This window comes from Cavia porcellus, unplaced genomic scaffold (assembly GCF_034190915.1).
Source record: "Cavia porcellus strain 051 isolate PalLab524CR breed Dunkin Hartley unplaced genomic scaffold, mCavPor4.1 scaffold_13, whole genome shotgun sequence".
Classification (NCBI taxonomy): Eukaryota; Metazoa; Chordata; class Mammalia; order Rodentia; family Caviidae; genus Cavia; species Cavia porcellus.
In genome coordinates, this window is record NW_026947496.1 from 67,745,394 (window position 1) to 67,769,360 (window position 23,967).

Genomic DNA, 23,967 nt, shown 5'->3' on the forward strand with positions numbered 1-23,967 from the left:
ATCCAAAGATGTATTTTCCATGAGATAAAAAAGTGAGCTTTAAAAAACATCCATTATAAGTGCCTGCCTTGCAAGCAGGCGGCTATGAGTTCAATCCTCGGTACCGATAAAAAAGGAAAAAGACCAAAAAAAAAAAAAAAAAAATCCATTGAATCATATCTTTCCCTACTTAAAATATAAAGCCTAAAGTTGATTTTTAATACCCCTATAGATAGAAAAAAAATGTAACACCTAACCCTAGTTCACTCAGCCCTCACGATCTCACCCCAATCCACTTACCAACCTCCTCCACTCACCACTCCAGCTACACTGTCCTCACTCTGGACTGTAAGCTGTCGTCTCCCCTGTCCTGGGAGGTTCTGCCTCTCAGACCTCCCTAGCTACCTACTATGCAGTCTTCCAATCCTCAGGGGCCTTTCCTGACTCTCCAGTCTAGATCCAACCAAATACCTACCTTCCTTGTGGTCTTCTGTCAATTACAATTCTTTTAATGTCTCTTTGACCACTAATTTTCAAGACTCAGGATGACAAGACTTTTGTTCACCAGAATATTCCAGTGCTTAATTGCTAACAGGTACTCAATATACATTTGTGTGAGAAAATGATGAATGGACAAATGGATAAGTGGGTAAATGAACGGGACACTTCAGCAAGAAAAAGAGCAAAGTGTAGAATTCACTTCCACCTTGACGTTGATCTGCAACCCACCTCGAGCCATGTCCAGTTCGGTGCATCTCCGGTCAGGGTTGGTGTGTACACGGCACTTAAATACAGCCCCTGGGGACTTAACTGAAGTGCTGTATTTAGAATCTGCTTTTGGTGCCCCCACGAGAACCCTGTGTATAAAGAGGAAAAGGCATTCTGTCACAACACAACACCCAGAGGAGAGGTAGGTAGTTAAATACTCACCTGTGTGTGGGTGAGCAATCTGAAAGCTCATTTGAGAAGCCAGATTATTTTACTGTGTATCAACATTCTGTAGTTGGGGGATTAGTCCAGGACAAGGCATATGACTCAGGGGTAGAGCATTTGTATACCATACATGAGGCCCAAGGTTCCCTTCTCAGCAGCATTAAAAAGAGGAGGAGAAGGAAGAAGTGAAGGAGGAGGGGGAGAGGAAGAACCTGCAGTGGTGGTAAAGGAGGAGGAAAAGCAGAAGGAAAGGAAAGAAAGAAAGAAAGTTAATTAAGGGATAAAAGTTCAAGGTATAGCTCAGTGATAAAGTGCTTGCCTAGTATATGCCAGGCCCTAGGGAAGAAAAGCTTAAGGATTAACTGGGAACTTGTAAATCACAAGTTCAAGCCAACCACAAAGAATTTAGGGACTTAGCAAGAACCTGTCTCAAAATAAAAATAATAATAATAATAAAAATTCTGAGGATATATCTCAGTGAGAAGATCCTGGGTTCAATCTCTGACGTGAAAAAAAAAAAAACTTCTACAAACCAGTAATACATACACATACATAAACATACACACACACACACATACAAACACACACACACCCCAATAAGATAATGAGACTTGAATAGATCTCATAAAAGAAGACAGCTATATGGCTAATAAACATATGAACCAAGTTTTAGCTACATTAGTTACCAGATAAATCCAACTGAGATACCACTTCATGCTGATTAGAAGGAAACCAAAAAGACTGAAAATGTCACATGCTGGCACATGCTTGCCAGCATGTGACATTTGCACACTGCAGCCTTTGCACACTGCTGGTGGGAGAGTAAACTGCTAAAACCGCTTTGGAAAACTCATCATTGCTTTCTAATAAAACTGAGTGTGTGCCTACTCCATAACAGTAATTCAACTTCTAGAAATATACTCCACAGATGTATATATATGCTTAACAAGAGACATGCACAAAATGTTCACAGCTGAATATAAACCCCCCAAATTAAGAACAAATCTAGGGGCTGGGAATTCAGCTCAGCAGCACAGCGCCTGCCTTGCAAGCGTGAGGTCATGAGTTCAATCCTCCATACCAAAAAAAAAAAAGAAAGAAAGAACATATCTAACAGTCAATCAGTGCTAAAATTGTGGTATAGGAAACACAAAGTTTCTCAGGTTGGGCTTGACCTAGCAATCCTCTGCTTCACTCAGTGATAGGCTATGGGATAGGATTCTATATAGCAATGAAAAACTCAGTAAGCAGTAATATCTGCAACCACACAGATGAATATCAAAATACAATATTGAGCAGATGATGTCAGACACAGTAGCATATTTATGGTCTGATTCCATTTATCTGAAATTCAAAAGCAAGCAAAGTTTACAATGGAGTTAGAGGTCAGGGTAATTGTTACCCCTGGGAAGAGGAGGAGATTGTGTTGTAAGAAGGGACATTCTACAGGCACTGCCAATGTTCTTTTTTTTTTTTTTAACCTGACCAGTGTTTATACAAATTCACAATACAATTTAATTATATATAATATCAGCACTTTCAATAAAAATAGGAAATTTAAAGATATCACTTCTCTTGTCTGCCCTGCTCTCACATAGTGGAGACGGGAAAGCAGCTGCAGGGAAGAGTTCCAACCTACAACCTCTATTCCACGCACAGTGGCCTGTATTCTGGAGGGGCCCAAGAATAAGGCTCCACATTTTGAACCTCAGAGCTGCCTAGGGCCAGCCATCCTCAACAGGGCCCTTCTTTCCACGAGGAGAGACCAGAACATACCAGAGGACGAAAGAGCCAGGTCCAGGCCTGCAGGGTTAGGGCATGGTGGGAAATGGCAGTGAGTCCCCCTCCAGGTGTTATAAAACTAGTTTCTCCCTTCAGTTTTATGCACTGTTTCTGGAAAGTAGTCTGTTGAAGATCTATAGCAGAGATTACATCAGGCACAGTTTGTGCTGAGCTGCATGAGCCATTTGGAAAAGGTCTTGTACAATGAAACTTTAAAGGAAATCCACATTGATGTTCAAAGAGGAGAAAATTCTGAGCTACTATTGCACAATGAGAACATGACTTGTTCCACATCTTCAGCAGCCTGCAAGGGAGGTAGATTTCACCATACAAGGATATTAGGCACATTATGAAAAGCAACATCCCCCACACACCTTGGAATAGAATATATTTTCCACTATGTATCTGTGGAAAAGGTGCCTAGCAGAGTGATGGATGATTCTAGACAACTACCCTGGGGATTCAGTTGGCTCCAGACCCCTCCCTCTATGCTGAGAGCCACTTTTATCTTGGGGTCTTAGTGATTCACCCTGTTAGCCCCATCTTGGCCTCAGAATGATACTCCATCTCCAACACCGTCTGGGTAGTGGAGTGGGCAAACATCTTCCACATCACACAGCAAATGCCTGGGACCCTCAAGGGGGCCTTCGACAAAGGCTGGAAGACATCACAAAGGACACTGTCACTAACCCAGCTCAGAGGCCTGAAGTTTAAGGTCTAAGTGGTTTAAGGGTTCACAGGTAAGTATAGGCATCTTGTCTTAATTCTCACTGTCTCTGTGCTCAACCCCTCCACATTCAAATCTCAAAGGACACAGAGAGATGGAGATGCACTCACCTACTCTCACAAGTATCTCTCTGCAATTCAGTCTTGGAGGAACTGTATTTGCATCTATCAAGATCCGCTACTGGGATGCTGAAGGGAAGCCAGGCTCCCTGAGAGTGAAGGAACCTATCCCAGCAGGCCTGTAGCCTCTTGTACTGCTCTTAGAAGCTCACAATGCGCCAGCCTCACTGTGGAGGGCCACAGCTGCAGAATTTCCAATTAGCAGCAGGACTGGAATCTACAGTCCTTTGGAAAGCTAAGTGAACACTTTCCCAAGCAGACCACACTGTCTTACTCACCCACACAAGGGCAGTTTGGCTGGCCCTTAGCTGTTTTAACTCAAATGCATAATGACACACCGAATAAAAACTACAGTAAGAAGAAAGCCACATTAAGAGATCTATTTCCCTCTTGCTCCTGAGCCTGAGCTTCAGAGCCACTGAGGCACTGAGTTCAGGATTGCTCTTTATAATGCCAGTTGTTTTCACAAATGAGAAGAATTAGCAACCTGACATATCTACTGAAATACCCTCAGGCTTTCCAATGTCAAGTCCTCAGTGCTGGAGAACATGAAATACTTCATCTACTTAAGAAGCCCAAAGTCACAGAGTGGAATCCCAAAATGCTCACCAACTTCAAATTCACTTTAACACAATAAACTACTGCTATTTATAATTCATTTCATAAAATTCACCAGAAATAATGGGGATGCAGCTTAACAGTAGAGAGCTCAGTTCAATCCCTCTGCATGGAGGGGGGGGTGTCACAAAAAATGGAAATTTATCAGCTACAAGGGTTAGAACATGACTATGGAAATCAATATGCTGTTCCTTTATCATGTCTCCAACGTTGGTATTACAACCCTGAAATTTCAGATAGTACCATCGCTCCAAATCACATCCAGATTCCTAAGTGATCCAAGCAAGAAGGATCATAGATAGCTGAATTGTCAGGCACTGCTTGAGCCAAGACTGAGGGGGCAAATTGTACACCAAAATCTGAACGGGAGAAGGGACCTGCTGAATTATAATTTCCTTCCAAGCCCAAGGTAGACAATGGTTCTAACAAAAATGACTGATTCAACCCCTCATAACATCTCTCTGGTTTAGCTGGCCAAATGAGAAGATTTTTCCCAAATCCTGTGCAATGGAAAATAAAGCACGAGATAAAGAAGCAAACCGTGTGTGCATGCATGTGCTTGGCACTCACAGGGTGGCACACCGGACAAAGTGCTTGTATCTCTGTGTTTACAGAACATAATGACTTCCTCCACCGTCTGGGCTGGCTCTTTACCTGGGCCAATGTCCAGAAACACTGCTGGTGCAGGCCAGCCCTCCAGCATGGCTCTTCTGAAGTCCATTCAGCTGGCTATCCACCAGGCTGATCCTGAGAGATTACAATGGCTCAGAGTTCAAAACAAACCACTGAAAGATGCCATATGCTTTTTCTCTCATTGTCCTTGGAGATATAAAAAGACATCCCAACCCCTTCAAACACTGACTGCCAAAATCTTCCCTGGTTCTCTTCAGAAGACAATGTGACTTTCCTCTATCAAAGGGCCTACCTGTCCCCGGCAACAGGTTCCCCATGATACTGGTGTGTCCTGCTTGTTACTTTATGTGTGGTAAAATAGGCACTTGATAGACATGCAGAATCGCAGGCCATTTGGGACAGCTCAGTCAGAATATGCACTCTAAGAAGTGGTATATAACTACTTACACAGATTACAAATAGCCAAGATCATTTGGAGACAGTAGATCTCCCTTGAGAAGTGAGGCTGTCCTCCTCTGTCACCACCAGTTTAAAATGCGACAAACTCCAAGGACAGGTGAAGCCTCTCATTAGCCAAGGACTCTGGGTTTCTAATTTGAAAAACTACATGTAGCAGACAGCATCTGTACATGCTGCACTAGGCTCACTAGGAACAATATCAAATCGAGTCTTCAAGCAACCCTAAAGGAGTTACTAGCATTAATCCCATCTTACAGTCAGGGGAAGCAGGTGGCAAGGCACAGACCTGTGACTGTCATAGCTCACAACTGCCAACCTGCACCATGTACCCCAGCAGCACAAGGTATCACTCACTCCATACTCTACTCAGCCCACATCAGCCATAAGGGAGAAAAGAAAACCCGCAGGTACCCGATGCCCGCTCTGGGGCCAACTGCTCATGTGTGTGACCACACCTGAGAAAGCCCAAGGGAGGCTCTGTGGGATGAGAACTTTGAATTGCAAGCTTCAGTCTATTAGAGGACAGGTTGGAGTTTGGTTCAGAAAGGGAAACTTTCTCTTCCTCCTCCTCATACTCTAATGACCTAAAATGTGAACTTTAATGACTTTCTTGATTTTCCAAAGTGCTAACATTGCTAGCACAGTGTCACCCACAGGTTTGTCCCTCAGTGAGCTGTATATAAACTTTTTTTGGTGGACCCATCTGTTTAATCTGCGTGTGTCAGTTATGCTCATGAGAATGATTTTCTGCTCAAGGCAACCTCAGTGTACACTTTCTTGTGTGTACCCCACTCCAGGATGCTGGGTTATGCCACTAGTACATTGCTGACCCCAGGGTGTCCATGTTTCTTCCAGTGTTCCCTGAACCTTCTCCCAGTGTGGCAGTTTAAGTGTCTCCTATTTTTTCAGCAAAGGAGCTTCCTTGGTCTCCTGTGTACATTCAACATGATGGCAAAGCCTCCAGCACAGCACTGTCCTTGCTCTGAACTCTGCTCTCACATCCTGAGAGTAATCTGCAGGTCTTCCCTAAAGAGCAGGAGGAAGGGAAGGGCTCAGCCACAGCTACTTCCCTAGGGAAGGTCAGGAACTCAGAGTGTCTCAGCGGCTCCATTTCTGTCCACTAATGCCACAGCAGCCTCTCCACAGGGCAAAAATCACAGCCAGATCCAGGACAGCAACTGGGGATTACAAATTTAAAACCCATTAGATTTGCTTTTGTACATTTGATCCCAAAAACAAAGATTCCCCAGGGACCCATGTTATAGTTACATGAGTTCAATTCAATCACTGTGTATCCACCACAAGGAAACCCCCGGAATCACTCACAATCCTCACTGAGCACAAAACACTAAGGCTTCAACACAGGGAAGGCTGGTGTTACAGTCATCTCAGACTACACCAAACCCTTATTTCCCAGCGGAAGAGCGGAGGAAGCAGTGCTTGCCAACTAAAGCTATGGAACCTGAAAAGTCTCAGGAGCAACTCTTAGACTTGAAGAAACTGAGGTGGCAGGTGTTTAACACTAAGGGCTTTAACCTAATAATTGTGCATAGATTCTAAGCTTTGTGAGCTGGTTACTCAAGGTAATGAAGTGTAAGGTGCACAGGCAGCAAGCTGGAGGTCAGATTTTGCCTCTACCATTGCCAACAGTGTGACCTCAGATGAGCTTTTTAGCCACTCTGAGCCTGTTTTCCTCTGCTGTAAAATAGAGGGAATTAAAATGTACCTAACAAAGATTCTTACAAGGTTCAGACAAGAGAACTACACCTAGTGTAGTTCACAGTACAAAGTAGATGTTCAAAGGAATGTCAGAATGCTGGGCAGTAGTAGATCAAACACTGTGGCTCTCCACCTATCCCAGCTCTAACTTTTGGCAGGAGCAACAAGCTCACACAACTTTAGAACTGTGGACCATTTTTTGCTGTATTTATTCAAACTACCAGCTGACATCATAAACATCTGGAAATGGGCTGGGAGATTTCACCACCAGTAATATCAGAAAAGTAGCCTCAGCTCCCCACCCTTCCTGTATCCCTACCCTGTGCAATGGAACTTTGCAGCTTCTTCCATGCAGAGATGAAGTCTGTTTTCTTTCCTCCTCTTGAAAGTGGCTGGCCCAACAATTCACACCACCCAGAAGAGGAATGGCTTGACTTCCAGGCTTATGTTTCAAGGGACTAGCCCTGCTTCTGATGTCTCCTGGCACCCTGCCCAGCCACCATGTGTCCAAGCCCAGGGCATTTTGCTAAAGAATAAAAGACACAGGCAGTAGAAATGAGCCACTCGAGCTATGCTACTCCAACAAGTCCTAAGATGACAGCAGATATATGAGGAAGCCCAGCTCAAAACTGAAGAAACACCCAGCAGCACAGCACAGCCTCAACCATCAGCCTTGGAATCATGAGCTAACAAAGGACAAGTTGTTCAAGCCACTGACTTTTAGCGTAGTCTGTTGTGTGGCAAAACTGTAATAACAAAGAACATCCTCATCAAGCAAGGGGATGCCCCTTCCGAAAGGAGTTGGTCCGTAGTAACTCCGTCACCCACCATGCTCCTCAAATCTAAACCAAGGATTTGAGTCTACAGCTGAGAACTACTGCTTATGCAGTACTGCATGCAGTTCCTGCCATCACCTGAGCGCCTTTCTCTCCCAAACAGAATCTTATCACCAGCCAGGACCACAAACTTTTACTGAGGGCTCTCGGCAGGATTGGGTGGTAGAAACAGCCCTTAAGAACATGCACGGAGTCACACCCAGGAGTGGGACAGCAACTCTCCAGCCAGGTGTTACCATGGATAATTCTCCAGCCAGGTGACTCTTACTCTTTTTTTCCCCTATCATGGGGACGAAGGCAACAAATGCATGGCCCCCTCTGGGGCAGTGATGAGGCACAAAAGGAAACTACAGATGGCAGCATTTGAGGGGTTATGTATCCTAGGATGAGTAAATTAAAGTCTTGAACCCATGAGGCCAGATGCAGACAAAAGTGCTCCCAGAAGGAGCATTGGGTATTCTGTGTATGCTGTACTGGGTATGAATCCAGGAGTACTCTACCACTGAGCTACTTTCTGAGTCCTTTTTATTTTTAATGTTGATACAAAGTCTCACTATGTAGCCCAGATTAGCCTCAAATTTGTGATCTTCCTGACTCAGCTTCCCAAACACCTGGGGTTACAGATAGGCGTCATTGTCACCTGTTCAGGGAATCTTTCCTTCCTCCTAAAGACCCTGAGTCCTTGGTCAAGGGGTTGATGGGTTGAAGAAGGCAGCACAGAAGATACTTGGTTAGATTAACATTAAATCAACCCCATTTGAGCTGGATGTGGCAGTGCATTACCGTAATCTCAGCATTCTAGGAGGCTGAGGTAAAAGGATCCTGAGTGTAAACTCAATCTGGGCAATTCAGTGACTCCTTGAGATCCTGTCTCAAAAGAAAAAAACTTTTAATCTTTCTTAAAAAGAGTTGCTAATATAGGTCAGTACCAAAGCCCTGGATTGAATCACCGGTACTATAAGTAAGTAAACAAACAAATTTATTTTTGAAAAATTAAGCCTGTCTGAGTTCAAATCACAACTGTGCAACTGCATTCAATGTCTATAAGCACACAAAAGTATCCATCAAAGGCTGAAAAAATCATTTTTATACTGGGAACTATACACTGAAGTAAATAAAAGGTGAAAGAGAAGTGCAATCCATCCTGGAGTCTGCTGAGTCAGAGAGCGAAACAGGTGGACTCCATGCCCAGCTGGGAAAGGCAGTGGGCCCCAGCTGCTCTGTCAGAGAATGAAGGGTCCTCAGAGGCTGCTGCCCTGGCTTGAGCTCACTCTTGGCACACACAGAGAGGAGGCAGCTGGAGAGGGCAGCACAGCAAAGGACTGATGATGCGCTTCCACAACAGAGGACATCTACGAACTCCAAAGAGAGCAAACTAAAAGCCACAGTGTCTTCCTCTGGCTTCCTGGGACAACTTCCTCCCAAACGTTGTTACACTTGGTCAACATTAAATAGTGCACGTAGATACAAAATTCTCACCATCACCTCTGCCTCCCTTTAGAACTGCAGAGCTACCTCACAGACCCAGGTGGAGCCCAAGATGGGAGCTAGAGCAACGCACAACAGGTGCGCCTGCACGGGCGCCCTGGTTTTATAAGAGGTACATGAAACTCTAGGATTTGTAATCCCACAGATCCTGATCAAAGGGCCTACTCTCACATCCAGTCTGCCTGAAATAAAGACAAGTATCCTCAGAGCATGGTATAGCACTATAATACCAGCACTCTGAGAGGCTGAGGCAGGAAGATTGTGAGTTCGAGGCTGTTCTGGATTATGTAGTAGTCTGGGGCCAGACTGGAACACAGTGAGACTCTATCTCAAAAAAAGACAAGTATCTGGAGAAACTGGTGTTTCATTTTTCCGTGGCCTGCTTTGTTACCCTGTCCCCTCCATCTACTTCTATTTCTCCTGGTTCTAACCACCAACTTAGGAAACACTGGAGAGCAAAAGGGCTGCTCCAGTGTCAGGAGATGCGTGAGAAAGGCTATCTGTAGTCTCAAAAATCTGAACATATACACAGAAAATGCATAATACTAATTTCCTCCATCTTAGCTTATCCCTTGGATGTTTAAGGTCACCTGGGAGGTTGCCAGTCCCACCTGTGGCTGTTGTCTCTGCTGCTAGTTGAGGCTCATGACAGAGTCCTTTTTGCTCTCCTAAAAAGCATCACTGGGGCCCAAGTGAGCCCATATTTTCAAAGCCTCTTGATTTTTCCCATTTTTTAAACTTACTTCTGCTGCCTAATACTCCCTCTGGCAAAAAGGATGGTAGGAATAAGCAATTTATTCTGCTTTGGTTGGGAGCCAATCTACTTGGCTAAAAGGATTTATGGTTCAGAGAGCTCAATGGTTCAACCCAAGGCCAAGCTCCCTACCTCAAATCTTTTACCTGCATCTGTGACTTCAGAAAGAGATACCCTGAGTCAACTGGCAGCAGGAATTGTCTGGATTTTGCTTCTGGGTCAGTTCCAACGGCCCTATGTCAGTCCTAACTCTCCATACTGACTACAGTGGGATGAACACAGACATGCATGATCCCAGCCCCAGGAGCAGGCACAGCCCAAGGACCACATCTCCCATCTTCTTGATATGGCAAGTCCTGCATGAGGGGCACCAGGACAGCCATGGAGGAGTGTACTCTCCTCCATGACTGGCCAGTCACCTGCCAGCTGCAGCCTTTCCAGATCTGCTGCAGTTGGGAGCCAAGGCTCTTAACAGGTGGCCCCAGTCAATGACCACCATCTTAGCCCAGTGGTTCCTCTGAGTCAATGGATTTATCAGACCTGTGTCTCACCTGCAGCTTTCTCCTGTCCAAGCCTGCTTCTTTCCCCTTTCTCTTTCATATCCTTACACCCCACCCTCAAAAATCCTTTTGCATTTCTTAGTATTTGCTTCTTAAGGATACAAACTGACACAATCCCCAATTAAGTACACTGCTCCCTCAGTCTGGGGTGTAACTCTGTAAGGCTCTGATCTCTAACTGGCAAACTGGAAATCACTCACCAGCTTTTCAAACACTCAGCTGAAAACTATTATGCTAGTGACCTCTTGTCGATGCCCAGCAAACAGCACCTGATGAAATGAATTTTGATTTTTAAAGTTACATGCAACTCCCTCGAAAGATATGACTGTAGAGAACACTGTGGCTGCTTTTAATAAATGTGTAAACATTTTCCCCAAATAAATCATAACAGAAGTTATCAGAAGGAGACCATTTCCTGAACAGCAGCACGTCACTAGGGAATCAGAGCTGGCTGGGGCCCAGCCCTTCACACTCTCACACTCACAGCTGCTAATGACTGGATGAGAAGCGTCTGTCTTCTTGCCCTGGCAGGTTCTCTCCTGAGCAAGACAGCTGCCTCTTGTGTTCAGCACCAACTCTGGAAACAGCACCCTCACCAGTCTCAGGATCTCCGGGGCACTATCCCAGAAGCTCTAAGACATTTTCTGGGTCTTCTTAGAACTCAGCTGGCCCTTCCTGAGAAGTAGGAGAGATCAAGCTTTGCAGAGGGAGTGAGGACTGGGAACAAGGTCTGACAATGCCATTTCCAAAAATTCCAGCTGAGGAAATGGAACCACACCTGTGCCTACAAGCGCAGCATGGGATACAAAAACTTACCAAACATGTTCACATGGAGGCCTAAGAAGACAGGGCTACCTCCCGCCTTCTAGGAGTTTCCTCAGGATAGGAGGGCCAAAGGTGGAGGGCAGAAGGCCCCAAACCCCTCTTCTAAAGCTTTACACAGGAATCTCTCCTCTACTCCTCTGAACAGTTCATTCCTGCCTGAAAACCAGCCTCCCCCAACTGGAGCCCATAATATGTCTTTCCTTTTGCCCAAGAAACAAGACAACCATAGCCACCTCCCTCCAACTTTCTCACCCATCAGATTTTCAGATGGATTTTTCATTCCTGAATCTCTACCCCAGTCCAGAACATATGCTCCAGTGTTTTATGAATGAAAAATAACCTCAGCAGTCCACAAGTTTTAGCTTTCAGCACTCCTCTTTTGGTTTCAATACTCAGTTATGCTAAGAGTTAGCTTTTCTTTATCTTAAATCTGCTTCTTATCCTTGTCTAGCCTTTCAAAAGACCTAAGGCATTGCTCTAAGCCCCACACTGTCCGGCCAATACTATACAATGATGAACATGCTCTCCTTGTGGGCTGTCCAAGACAGCAGCCTCTAGCCACACGTGGCTACTGATATGGCAAGTGCCACTGAAGAACTGAATTCTTAGTTTTAGTTTATTTTAATTTAAACAGCAATAACCTGGTTGGGGTAAAAACATAGAGCAGCTCACCAGAACTGTCTACAGTAAGTCCCAGACTTACTAACATTCAAATTGCAAACTTTCTCAGGTGTATTGTATAAGACTCACTTTGTTGGATTATGAACAAATTCAATATACAAGCTTTCAGAATGGAACTTGTCTGTAAATCAGGAACTTGCTGTAGTTTGTTCTTTTGTTACAGGCCACTTAAGTTTATACACTCCGATTCATTCGCTCACTGCTGACCAAATCAAAGGAAGCAATTTGCTTTGGTAAAAAGCAAACTAGACTTACTCAAAAATAAGGACCCATTGCCTCAAATCATCGTCTCAGCACATACAGGTGGGTAGGGTCTTTTATAGCAAGGCACAGTTCAGGAAGGAACACAATGGAACAATACTCATGTTCAGGTTAGTTCCATCCCTTCCAGGACCCAGACCTTTCTCTCCTTTGTGTAAGAAAACTAAATTGGGCTTGCTTATTCCATCCAGAGGAGAGGTAGCCAGTTATGCCTTAGGCCTTGAGGAAGTTCACAGGTCACTTGTCTCTAAAGGAAAAAAATGTAATGTTTAAAGCTCCATTTTGCTGGTTATACTTCTAATTCTCAAGCCAAATGCAAATGAAAGCTATGTTTCCCCTGGGCCTAACTTCCTCCTGCTCCTCACAACCTTCTAACAACCTTCACAAAAGCAAAATTTCAGAGCACTTGCTCTGTGCCTGAGCTCAGTCCTCTGTGTTCCAGAAGAGGCCGCAGGAAGCACATCGCCAGAGAGGAAGTCAGTGCAACCAGCTACTTCTCCAGGGCGTCTGGGGCAAAGAGGGAGGGGAGGGGGTGCACAGCAGCCTGGCTGCATTTATTTATATCACAGAGTGTTACAGTTGTGAACTCTGCAGCTGAGGAACTGCTAGGCAAGGGGACAGAAATCAGCTTTGTCCATGTTCCCTGGCACCTACTGCTGTTGTTCAAAGGATGCCAGCAGACCCAGGGGTGGGTAGTACACGTAAGCTCTAAGTGGACAGACACTCTCTGAGTCTCATTAGAAAAAGGAAAACTGGTGCACTTGCATGTTTATATCCAAACAGATACAGTGTAATCAGGTTATAGCCTGGTCCACTGCTCATGGGGACAGTTCTCACTGCCCAGGGCACGGCGACAGAGACACTGTCAAATGAGTTGCGACAGAGAAACTAGGTCTGGGGCTCTGTCATCAGTATGATACAACTACAGGAGAGGACTTAGGTCTAGAGCTAAGAAAGCAAGGTCACCCATTTGTTCAACGCTTGGTCCCCAGCTTGGCGCCATCAGATGTAGAACTTCAAAAGCTGAAGCCAAGGAGACTGTCACTGGAGCTGTGTACTTGAATGGGATTTGGACCCCAACTACCACCTCTTTCTCTCTTTTTTCACTCCTTGGCCAAGAAGTGAACAGCTGTATTCTTCTACAGGCTCCACCATGCTGTGCGGCCCAAAAGCAATGCGGGGTAGACTGACCACAGACTAAAACCTGACACCTCCAAAACTGTGAGTCAAATAAACTTTTTCTCCACCTCAACAACCTCAGGTATTTGTTACAGCATCACAACGCTGACTGACACAACATGGGAACCCTCGGCTCTGCCCGCTGGGGCCTGGGCTCTCCCCATCCCTCCCTGCACATTCCATACTATATATACAATACACCTTTATCAACAACTTGTGACATAGCTGGCTAATTAGCATCAAGCAAATGTCTTCAATCACAAAATCATTAAGGAGCTACTGAAAATTTTCTTCTAGAAGAAACGCACATTTAAAAGAGTTAATTAGCAGTTGTCATCTTTTCCTTTCAAAGTTCCAATACACTTTTTTTTTCCAAGTCTAATTTTGTTTCATCTATTTTGACTATTTGTGATCTTTTTAAAGTAATCTCCATACAGGATTCTATGTTCTACAGCAGCATTTTGCTAACCTACTTCAAAACCACAGTGCCTAAATAAATTAATGCATTTCCCTAAAGTGTACACTTCAGCTTCACTAGCACGTTGGTAGTATAATAAAGAATGCCTCAAAGCCTACATCCTCTCTAACTCAGCAAGTCCAACCCCAGGGACTGATTTGAAGGAAATAATTAAGGATGTCCATAAGGATTTAGCTATAAGGAAGCTTTCCCCAGCTGTCATTATAATTATTAATAACTGGAAACAAATTATATGCACCTCTCAAAAGGCCCTAGAAATACAAGACACAGAGACTGCCCAGTAGAGTCAACAATAAATTATTATGTCAATCCACCAACCACAGTGATAAAAGTTAAGGTAGCAACTACGGTAGATGCTGTTTCCATAGCACTTGAATCTTATACATTTAAGTTAATGCCCAAACTTTAAGAAAGGTTATTGAAAAATTTCATCATAGTCTTGGTAGGACCTGTGCAAGCAAGAGGCCAAAAGCTTAAATTTCATTCATCCTGAGTTAGGTCTACCTTCTGGAAAAAAAAAAAAGAGAGAAGTTAGAAGTGTCTCTTACTTCAAAGGCTACAGCTCTAAAACTGGTATCATAATCCACAGAAAATACATGCAAGGTCTTGGGAGGAAGAAGGAAGAAAGACAAGAATGGGGAAAGTGAATACTTGAAAAAAAAAAAAGCAAGAGAACAGATATCAATGAAAGGCAAAAAATAAAAAATAAAATTAAGGCAATGTGGGGTGAAAAGGGATCTGCTTCAAAAAGATTTCAGTGGAGTCTCAGTGGGCACATGAAAGGGATGAGCACTCCAGCACAAAGAAGAGCTCAGCATCAGACCGCAGGGGACATTTTTAATTTTAAGAGCAGCGGTCCAGATGCAGGGGTTCCCACGGACCCAGGAAATATCTGTCCCCTATTGGCAACAAGACCACTATCCAGTGCCTCCCTACAATTTAGATGGATGCCAAGTGTAAAGCCAGGTTGCCTTTCCTGCCCTTGCCAGATCTCTTCACACAGTTTTTCATCATTCCCTTTTCAAAACTAAGGACACCTTTTCTCTGTCAGTCTGCTCTTGACTCACCCAGTTGTTTCCAACTGAGGAGGCTTTAACCTGTAGTCCATTCAAGTCCAGGTGACAGAGGCCCAGCAGTCAGCCCCAGCAGGTGGACCGCACACTGCCCGCTGGGCCTCATCAGCCCCCTACCCAGAGCAGCCCTTCTATTTTTGACAGCTCTTCCCACGTGCTTGGTGCCAAGGTCACACAGCCTGGGAGCCCAGTGTGGGCTTCTGGCATGCGTTCTCCAAGTGCTTCTGCCCAGGCTGCATTTATACCAAATCTGAAGCCCACAGTGCATCTGGGATTTGGAGAACTCAGGGAAGGTGTGCAGCCCGCTCTTTTTAAGAAGGTAATTTGGCAAGTACAGGACGAAGCAGTCATGTCTTAAAACTTAACGGGGATGAATGTTAGGGAGCGGGATATGGAGCTAGACAAGAACTACACAAGGACCTTGAAAACCAGTTCCCCTGGAGACAGCTCTCCTAAACAGTTATTAATGAGCTGGCCGGCCTGGGTGGAGTTCCCATTTTCCGGAATGTGTGAGGACCCCCAGCCACGTCCCACCCTTCTAGGTCAGCCTCTGTCCGATTCAGAGCTGCGACTCTCTCACCGAGGTCCGCGCTGCGAGCATACACATCACTGACCGCGATGTCCGACCTGCCACCCAGAAGGATGCCCACACTGGGGATCCCTCAGTACACCAGGGCCCACACTGAAGCCGAGCCTGGAAAAAGGCGGAGGGAGCGGTCTAACTCTCCCTCCTATGAAAAAGTCTGAGGAAAAGACCAAAAGGACATCCACCTCCTTGCTCAGTGCTCCCTGGCGCTGGACACGGGAGCTCTGTTAAATCAGCTGGCGATGGTACTGAGGACGAGCCCCCGCGTCTTTTTCAGGCGCAACAAACTCCTCAACCTCTCCAGAGCTAAGTCCCTCCTGCCTCTGTGGCGCTGTCTCTGGGTTGGGAGGCCCACGCGCGACGAGGCCCAGGCTGCCCCCACGAGCCGCACTGGCTTTGTCCCTCGTGAGTCCCCTTCTGCCCTCCTTCCCCGCGCGCCGCAGCCTGCAGCCCTCTTCCACAGGCCGGTGGGGGGCCTCTCTGCAGCGCCCGTCCCCCACCCCACCCATCTCCCGGGACTGCGTTTCCTGCACGCCACGGCAGCGGCGCCGGCGCCAGGGGGACGCGAACCAGGCACGGAGAGCCGCCGGTGCCCGGGCCCGCGGGCGGACGCCGCCGCCGGACGCTCCCCGCACGCGGCAGGCCAGGCCGGCGTCCTCCCCCTCGCGCCGGGCCGCGCCGCGCCCTCGCGGCCGAGACATTTAAATCGCCCCCCGGGGACGGCGGCCGGGAGGAGCCCGGAAAGGCGGCGGCGCCCGGCCGCCCGGGGTGGCGGGCACTCACCAGCGCGTGTTGTCGTGGAAATGCTCCAGCACCGCGTACCCGAAGAGCGAGCCGGCGGGGCCCTGGAAGCGCACGGGGCGCTGCGGGTCGAGGTTGTAGGCGGCCGCCGGGGTCCCCGCGGCCACCAGCGCCAGGAGCAGCGCGCGGAGTCCCCCGCCGCCCATCCCCGGCCGGCAGCCGCCCTCCCTCGGCCCGCGAGGCGCGGGCTGTGCGCTCGGACTCCGGCGGGACGCGCGCGCTGAGCGGCGCGGAGGGCAGCGAGCGGCGGCGACCTCCGTGAGACCGAGCCGTCTGCGCGCTCGCTCGAAGGCAGCGCCTCGCGGGCTGGACGGGGCTGTGGAGAGGCGCGCCCCGGGGTGGGCGGCCCGGGTGGGCGGGAGGGCGGCGGCGGCGCACGGCACGGCACGGCAGCGCCCCCTGCCGGCCACGAGCCCGGCGCAGCGCCTGGGCAGGGAGGTGGCCCCGGGCCTCTCCGGGAGCCGGCCCAGCGCCCCTCTCTGCGCCCACGTGTTTTGCCGGCCCGCTGCGTCTGTCTCTCTGCTTTTGTCTTTCTTTCCCTTTCAGCCAGGGGCCAAAGCAACGCAGTAACGGTCGAGGATATACTCCAGCCCTGCGCCGCGATGTCCCTCGCGCAGCTGTGAAATCACGTGTAAGCGGGAAGCGCTCCGTGAGCGCCAACTGTTGATGTTAATAATAATCACGTGGACGAGAGCGCCCCTCCACATTCGATTCCCCTGGTCCCCTAAGACAGTGATTTCCCAAGTGTGGTTCCAGCAATATGAACGTCTCCCCGAACTTGTCAGAAAAGCAGATCCCCAGGTCCTGCGCTAAACTTGCTGAATCAGAAGGGTTGGACTCCAGCAACATGTAATTGTGGTAGAATATACATAACAAAAAGTTAACCACTTTTGTTGTGCAACCAGTTGCTACCATCCAACTCCAGAACTCTCTTCATCTTACAAAACAAACTATGCCCAGTAAACTGTAACTCATCTGGCTGAGCACGAAGTGCAGAGGTAGAGCCCTTGCCTGGCATGCAAGACGACCTGAATGCTAGCCCTAGCACTGCCAAAAGGAAAACATATCCTTTCCCTGGCTACTAAGCAGCCATCATTCTACCTCTAAAATTTGGTCACTCAGATTTACGATTCCTAATGAATTAACTCCTTACTGTGGAGTTTGACCACACAATTGTATTTTCCCTACCTTTACTTTGCTTCTGGAGAGGAAAAGGAGGGTGTTATAGGCAATTGAACCCAAGCCTTTGGCTCCTGTCCATACTCTCTTCATAACCTGTGCTGTGATTCGAAAGGAACTAGTATAAGGACTCTGAGATGGGAGATGTAGATGGGCAGACCAGTATAACCATGTGAATCCTCAAAAGCAGGGAACAAGCTGACACGGGGGTGTACATATGTACTTCCATCGTTTTGAGAGGCTGAGGCAAGAAGATTGCAAGTTCAAGTCCTACCCGGGCACTTAGCAATACCCTATCTTAAAATAAAAATATAAAAATGGGGCTGGCTGGGGCCATGTAGCTTAGTCGTAGTGTGCCCTCCCCCATCCCTAGTGGAAAAAAAAAAAAAACAGCCACAGAGAACTTTTCCTAGCTATAATGAAAGAAAGAGACTTAACCATGGAAACAGAAAGCTATGCTGTCATTGGTGTCCCTGAAGATGAAGGAAGGCATCCATGAGCCAAAGAATTAAGCAGTCCAATTTCTGACCCTCTGAACTATAAAGCAGTAAGTTTTGTTATTTTAAGCCACCACTATATTTTCGATAGTTGGTTATGACAGCAATGGAAAGCAAATAAAACTCCATATAGTGCTGAGTGTTTATGTGCTTCTTGGGGAGAGATCCATAGATTTCAAAAGATTCTTAAACAGTCAGATAAGTTAGGAAGCACACTGATTTCCACCTTCATTAACTAAGCCCTGTAAGTACTATCAGTAAAAATCGTAGCACTGGTCTTTGATTTCACCAGTTTCTCCCAAACCTGACTCTATATTAGACTCCAGACAACCATTTAAAACTGCAGATTCACAAAAAGCTCTCTAGGAGAGACGCCCCGGAATCTGTATTTCAGACATCTTTTGCATAATTTAAGTAACTAGGTTTTTGAACACCTGTACTATAGGAGAGAAAGTCCAGATTCTTCACTGTGATCTTGAACATGTGGTGCCTTGCTGGTAGGAAAATGACAGGATTTGGCATAAGATGAAGAGGGTTTAGTCTCCGTAATCTTGGTACATCAATGAAACAGGGATACTAATACACCTATTGATGGGCTGTTTGAGGCAGCATTTTTTAGCCATGAAACTCTGAACATCTATTAGTTATTCATATAATCTGACATCAGGATTGAGCTCAATTTTGTAGTTGCCAGTATAAGCTTTTTTGTGTCTCGGATGAGTTGCTAGAGGGGGCAGAGAGACGTCTTATATCAAATCTGCCAGTACAGAATGGAGATTTTCTTCCTGAGACTGCACCTCTAGTCCAACTTTATGACAACCCAATGCCCTCCCTTCCTTTGTTCTCTTACCTCAAGAACTAACCTGAATGCTTTCTGTTAGCCCCCGACGTTGCACCCTAAGAGCAGGCACTACCAGCTCACCATTGCTCACACAGGCTGTCAGTGTCTCAGGCAAGTTTGATTTCCTCTAGGTTGAAAGCTGTTGAGAGCCTTCTTACTGTAACAATGCAAAAGAAGCAATGATTTTGCTGCCGGAACTCCTTCTTTACCCTACTACAGAGAGACATTTTGAAATGATTAAAAGTAGAGGTGAAACAACTGACGTTTCATAAGCCTTGAAAACAATCTTTAGATTAATTGGCCGTATTTTTCCTTCCTTAGTCTATTTTTTTCTTTTAAATATGTGGTTTTTAACCATGTGTGATGCAACTTGCTGGTAATCCCAGCACCCTAGGAGACTGAAGCAGGAGGATTATTGTGAATTCAGGGCAAGCTTGGGCCACATATCGAGTTCAAGGCCAGCCTGAATTACACAGTGAGTCCTTATCTCAAAAACAACAAAGAGAAATTATAGCTTTTGTCTGCCTCGTATTATTTCCTAAATACTTACCATTAGGTCAAAACTAGGTTTGTTTCTAAGTCTTGTAATATAAGCTGATTGGCTCAGTAACCTTGTGGTTTAGTATATAATTTTTCATCACAAAAGCCTTAAATTATGACAGAAAGTACACACAGTTCTTCCAGTCTGCAGAGAAGGTGGGCAGTTAAGGATTCCCCAACTATGTCTTAAGCTGTGCCTCTCCCTGGCCTTTTCTCCTGGAGTGACCTTCCCTGGGCCCTGAGGGGACTGGCAGGCTCTTGGCAGAGCTCTGTTAGTGGCTCTCCACTTCAGCCTTGGCTCTTCTCGTGAGTGCTAGAGATTCTGGGCTTTCTGTGAGTTCATCTCAGCAGATCCCTAAGTGGTGGCTTTGTCACTTATCGGTGGGTAGGAAAGCTGGTTTGCAGAGACCTGATGCTGCTGAAAGCTGAGGGCAAGGCAGTCACTCTCACTGGGTGGCGCTCAGACACTGACACTTTAGAGATCATTTGCTTTCAGTAAACCTCACAAAGGTCCAGTTAGACACGGGCTGAGATTCATCTCAGCTGCCACTGAACTATGCAAAGTGAGGACCACCTGTATCAGGATAGTAATACACGAAGTACTATATCCTTGCCCAAACTCTTGGGGCCAGATGTATTTGTTTTCTTTTTTTCTCTTTGTCGTGTGTGTGTGTGTGTGTGTGTGTGTGTGTGTGTGTGTGTGTAAATGGGGACTGACCTGAACTTTGTATTGAACTACTCTTTATTTTCTGATTTCCCTCTTTATTTTCTGATTTTATACACTTAGGTGTTTGAACTGGGTTTGAATTTGCAGTCCTCCTCCTCAGTCTCCCAAAGTGCTGAACTTACTGTGCCAATCACTTTCCTTTCATTACGAGACAAAATACCCAACCCCCAAAGTTAAAGGGGTAAAGGCTTATTTAGCTCACGTTTTGTAAAGGTTTCAGCTCATAATCAACAGGTTCCAAGGAAGAGTAGCTTCACAAAGGAGAATAGTTCATGGTGAGCAAAAAATAGCAAAGCTACAAGGGAACCTTAGCAGCATCTTTCTGCCCCTTTTTATAGACTAGTGGGATGAGGGGAGTGCCAAAGAACTCCTGTACTGATTTAATGATCATACAACCTTAATCCCAGCATCACATACTCTAGATTCAACCACCTCTGAAAAAGCCGTATCTAAAACTGCATGAGACTGTGTAGGGACGTCTAGACACAAACCGTAACAGATACTGGTATGTGCCACCACACCTGGCTGTAGATGCATTTATGAGTTGATATTTTTTTCAGTGTATAAAAGATAAGATAGCTTAACAACCAAATACTGCATAGCCAGCCCACAAAACCTACATAGAAATATATGAACAGAACATGTGTCTTACTTGTAATAGGCAGAATGCCTTCCTTCCCTGCAAAGATACATACTTTCTAGTCCCCAAAACTGTGAATATCTGAACTTATATGGCCAAAGGAGATTGCAGGTCTAATTGTGTTCAAGTTCTTGAGACAAGAGCATTTGTCCTGGGGTATCCAGGTGGGCCCAGTGTAATCACAAAGGCCCTTCTAACATAGAGCAGGAGAGTTAGAATCTAAGAAGATATAACCACAGAAGTAATGATACAGTCCTCAGCCAAGCAAGTAACAGCCTCTACAAGTTGGGAGAAAGCAACACAAGGGATTCTCCACCATAGCCTCCAGGGGACTTTGGACTTTCACATAGTAAGAAAATAAATCTGTCTTATATAAAGCCTCTAGCTTTGTGCTGATTTGTTATAGAAGCAACAGGAAATGAATACAACTGTTGTTTTAGACCAGCTTGAATAAGGTTTGCTAACCAACTATTTTCGAAAAACTCAGTTCTCAGAGCCTTTTGTATTTTAGAATTGTAAATCCCCTTTTCTACCCCCATTCTTACTTCACACATGAGAAAAGTAGAGCACAGAAAGGTCAGTGTAAACTATAGATATGAATAGTAAAAACTTTCATAAGTTTTCTATAATGACTAAATAAACAATGTAGACTTTATGCATCATGTAATAAATCCTCTGTAAACTATTCTTTGTTCATTCTTTTAAACTTTTATCGAGTGCCAACTGTGTGTCAGACACTGCTCAAAGGTCTAGAGATTTAAGAATGCACAATATACTGAAAAATATTTTCCCTAGTCAACCTAATTTTCTATTGCAGGGTGATAAACAATCTTTGCTGTTTGACAAAGATTACAAAACATACAAGGAAAGAGGCTACTGAGAGAAGCAGAAATTGCAAGTGGAGAAGATCTCTTCGGAATGTTATCATTGTTTCGAATGTCTGTGTGTTTTGGTCAGTTGTCTGAGTCGCTACTGATTTGCCACCACTTTAACCTATTTGTCTGGCTGATTTTTTTCCATGCATATATCAGCACAGGCTATGGTTGAGTATTCTCAACAATTATATTTTTCTTTTATATATATATATATATATATATATATATATATATATATATTTTTCATCCTACTAAGGTTTAAGACCACAACAAGACTTCTGATGATTCTGTGTGTCAAGTTATCCTAGATTACCTACTAAATGGGTTCCCCTGAATGTTGGGGCCCCGTATCACTGTGCCCAGCCTTGGGCTCCTGGCTTTGTTGTCCCTGGTGTGTATGAAATCCCCTTAAGTCCAGTTACACCCAGAACTAATGCTGACTTCAGCACTCTCTTTTTCCTCTAGATTTTTCATTACTTCTGGAATCTGAACATTTATTTTATTTCTTACCAGCCAAACCATCTATTATTTACTTTTATTTTAATTCAGCAATTTTAGTTGTTTTGTACTAAGACAGAATTCCAGATGCCTAGGCATTTATTCTGCCACATTATCAGAAAGATGTTTTAAATCTCTGAATCAATTTTTAAATACTTTTTTTCTGTGAAGAAGTTTCATGTTATTTTAAATTCTTAAAGAAGAGCTAGAGCTAAGAAGGGAACCAGCCAACACATGGAAGAAAGAAAGTAGTAAATAGCCAAATGGCTCGTTGTAGTATTTTTAGAGTGGGGAGAGCAAAATAAAAAGGGTATAGATATTTACCATATGATCAACACTAAATATGCCTACTGATGTTAATTGTTTAAAAGTTGCTTGACTTTTTCTTGGTTGCTCTTGTACATCAGATGAACAATACTTCTACATGGTTTTGGAATCTAGAAGTTCAAGGGAGGGCAAATACTATCGCCAAACCTTCAACTATAAAAGCAGGCAGAGACTTAAGCAAATACTTTCCCACTGAAGTATTTTATAAGCCAAAAATCCAACTGTTGTTAGTGGGTGCAACATTTCAACCTGTTTTCATGCTCAAAAAATTTTGTCCAGAAATCCAAATTTAGTAAAACTGCTTTAAATAACAATTGTTAATGTCAGAGTAGACCCACATAGCATAATGCTGTTTTAAAACATGTTTCACCTTAATTTACATATTAAAACTAGCCTACCATAAATAGCCTTTATCCCAAGCTGATAAAAGCCAACATCTATGGCAAACCAATAGCCAGCATCATACTACATGGACAAAAACTGAAAGCTGTCACTCTAAAATCAGGAGCCTGACAAGGATGTCCACTCTCACCAATCCTATTCAATATAGTTTTGGAAACATTAGCCCGAGCAATTAGATAAGAGAAGGAAATAAAATGAATAAAGATAAAAGAATAATGTAGGGAGCAGCTAAGCTGGTGATTGACCACATATGCAGGACTAGAGCAAGGCCGAGGAGACAGCACCAGTGGCGAGTCATGTGAACAAGCTGTTGGGCCTAGAGCAAAGTCAGTGCAGCAGGTCTCTGGCCTTGGTGTTCCTCCTTGTTAACTGAAGCACAGACGATGTTCTCAGCAAAACACTTTTGAGTCCTTGCACTTTCAGCCCTGTCATGCGCTTCCCCCATTTTTTATTGTGTATAAATAAAGATTCAGATCATGCTGGGTGGTCACTGCTTCTTCATTAAAGAGGTCAAGTCCCACCTGGTCCCTGCTTTCTTTTATTATGTGTCTTGTTTTTTTCGTAATCTCCCATTACCACCCACCATCAGGACCTCCCTAACTGCACAGGTTGATACAGAAGAAGTTAAATTATTATTACTTGTGCATAACATGATACTTTATGTAAGAGTCCCTAAATCTCCATCAAATGACTCTGGATTTAAAAATACAATTCAGCAGCATAACTGGATACAAAGTCAATACTAAAAACCAATAGCACTTCTTATACAACTAACAAACTCACTGATAGAGAAATTAGGGAAACAACTTTCACAATAGCAGCCAAAAAAATAAAATACCAGAAATCAGTCAAACAAAAGAAGTAAAAGACTTTTACAATGAAAACTACAATACTCCGAAAAAGGAGATTTAAAAGGTAGGTAGGAAGAACCAACATACAAACACACTACT

General features: G+C 44.9%; 1 protein-coding gene across 1 annotated transcript in view; it reads right to left on the reverse strand.

Moving 5' to 3' along the window:
- Positions 1-16,788, reverse strand: part of Itga9 (integrin subunit alpha 9) — a 410,762-nt gene extending 393,974 nt beyond the window's left edge. The window contains exons 1-2 of the mRNA XM_063260331.1: positions 16,474-16,788; positions 709-836 (exon numbers count right to left, since the gene is read on the reverse strand). Coding sequence (XP_063116401.1) covers positions 709-836; positions 16,474-16,637 — 292 coding nt within the window. The 5' untranslated portion in view covers positions 16,638-16,788. The remainder of the gene's footprint in view (positions 1-708; positions 837-16,473) is intronic.
- Positions 16,789-23,967: the final 7,179 nt, after the last annotated feature.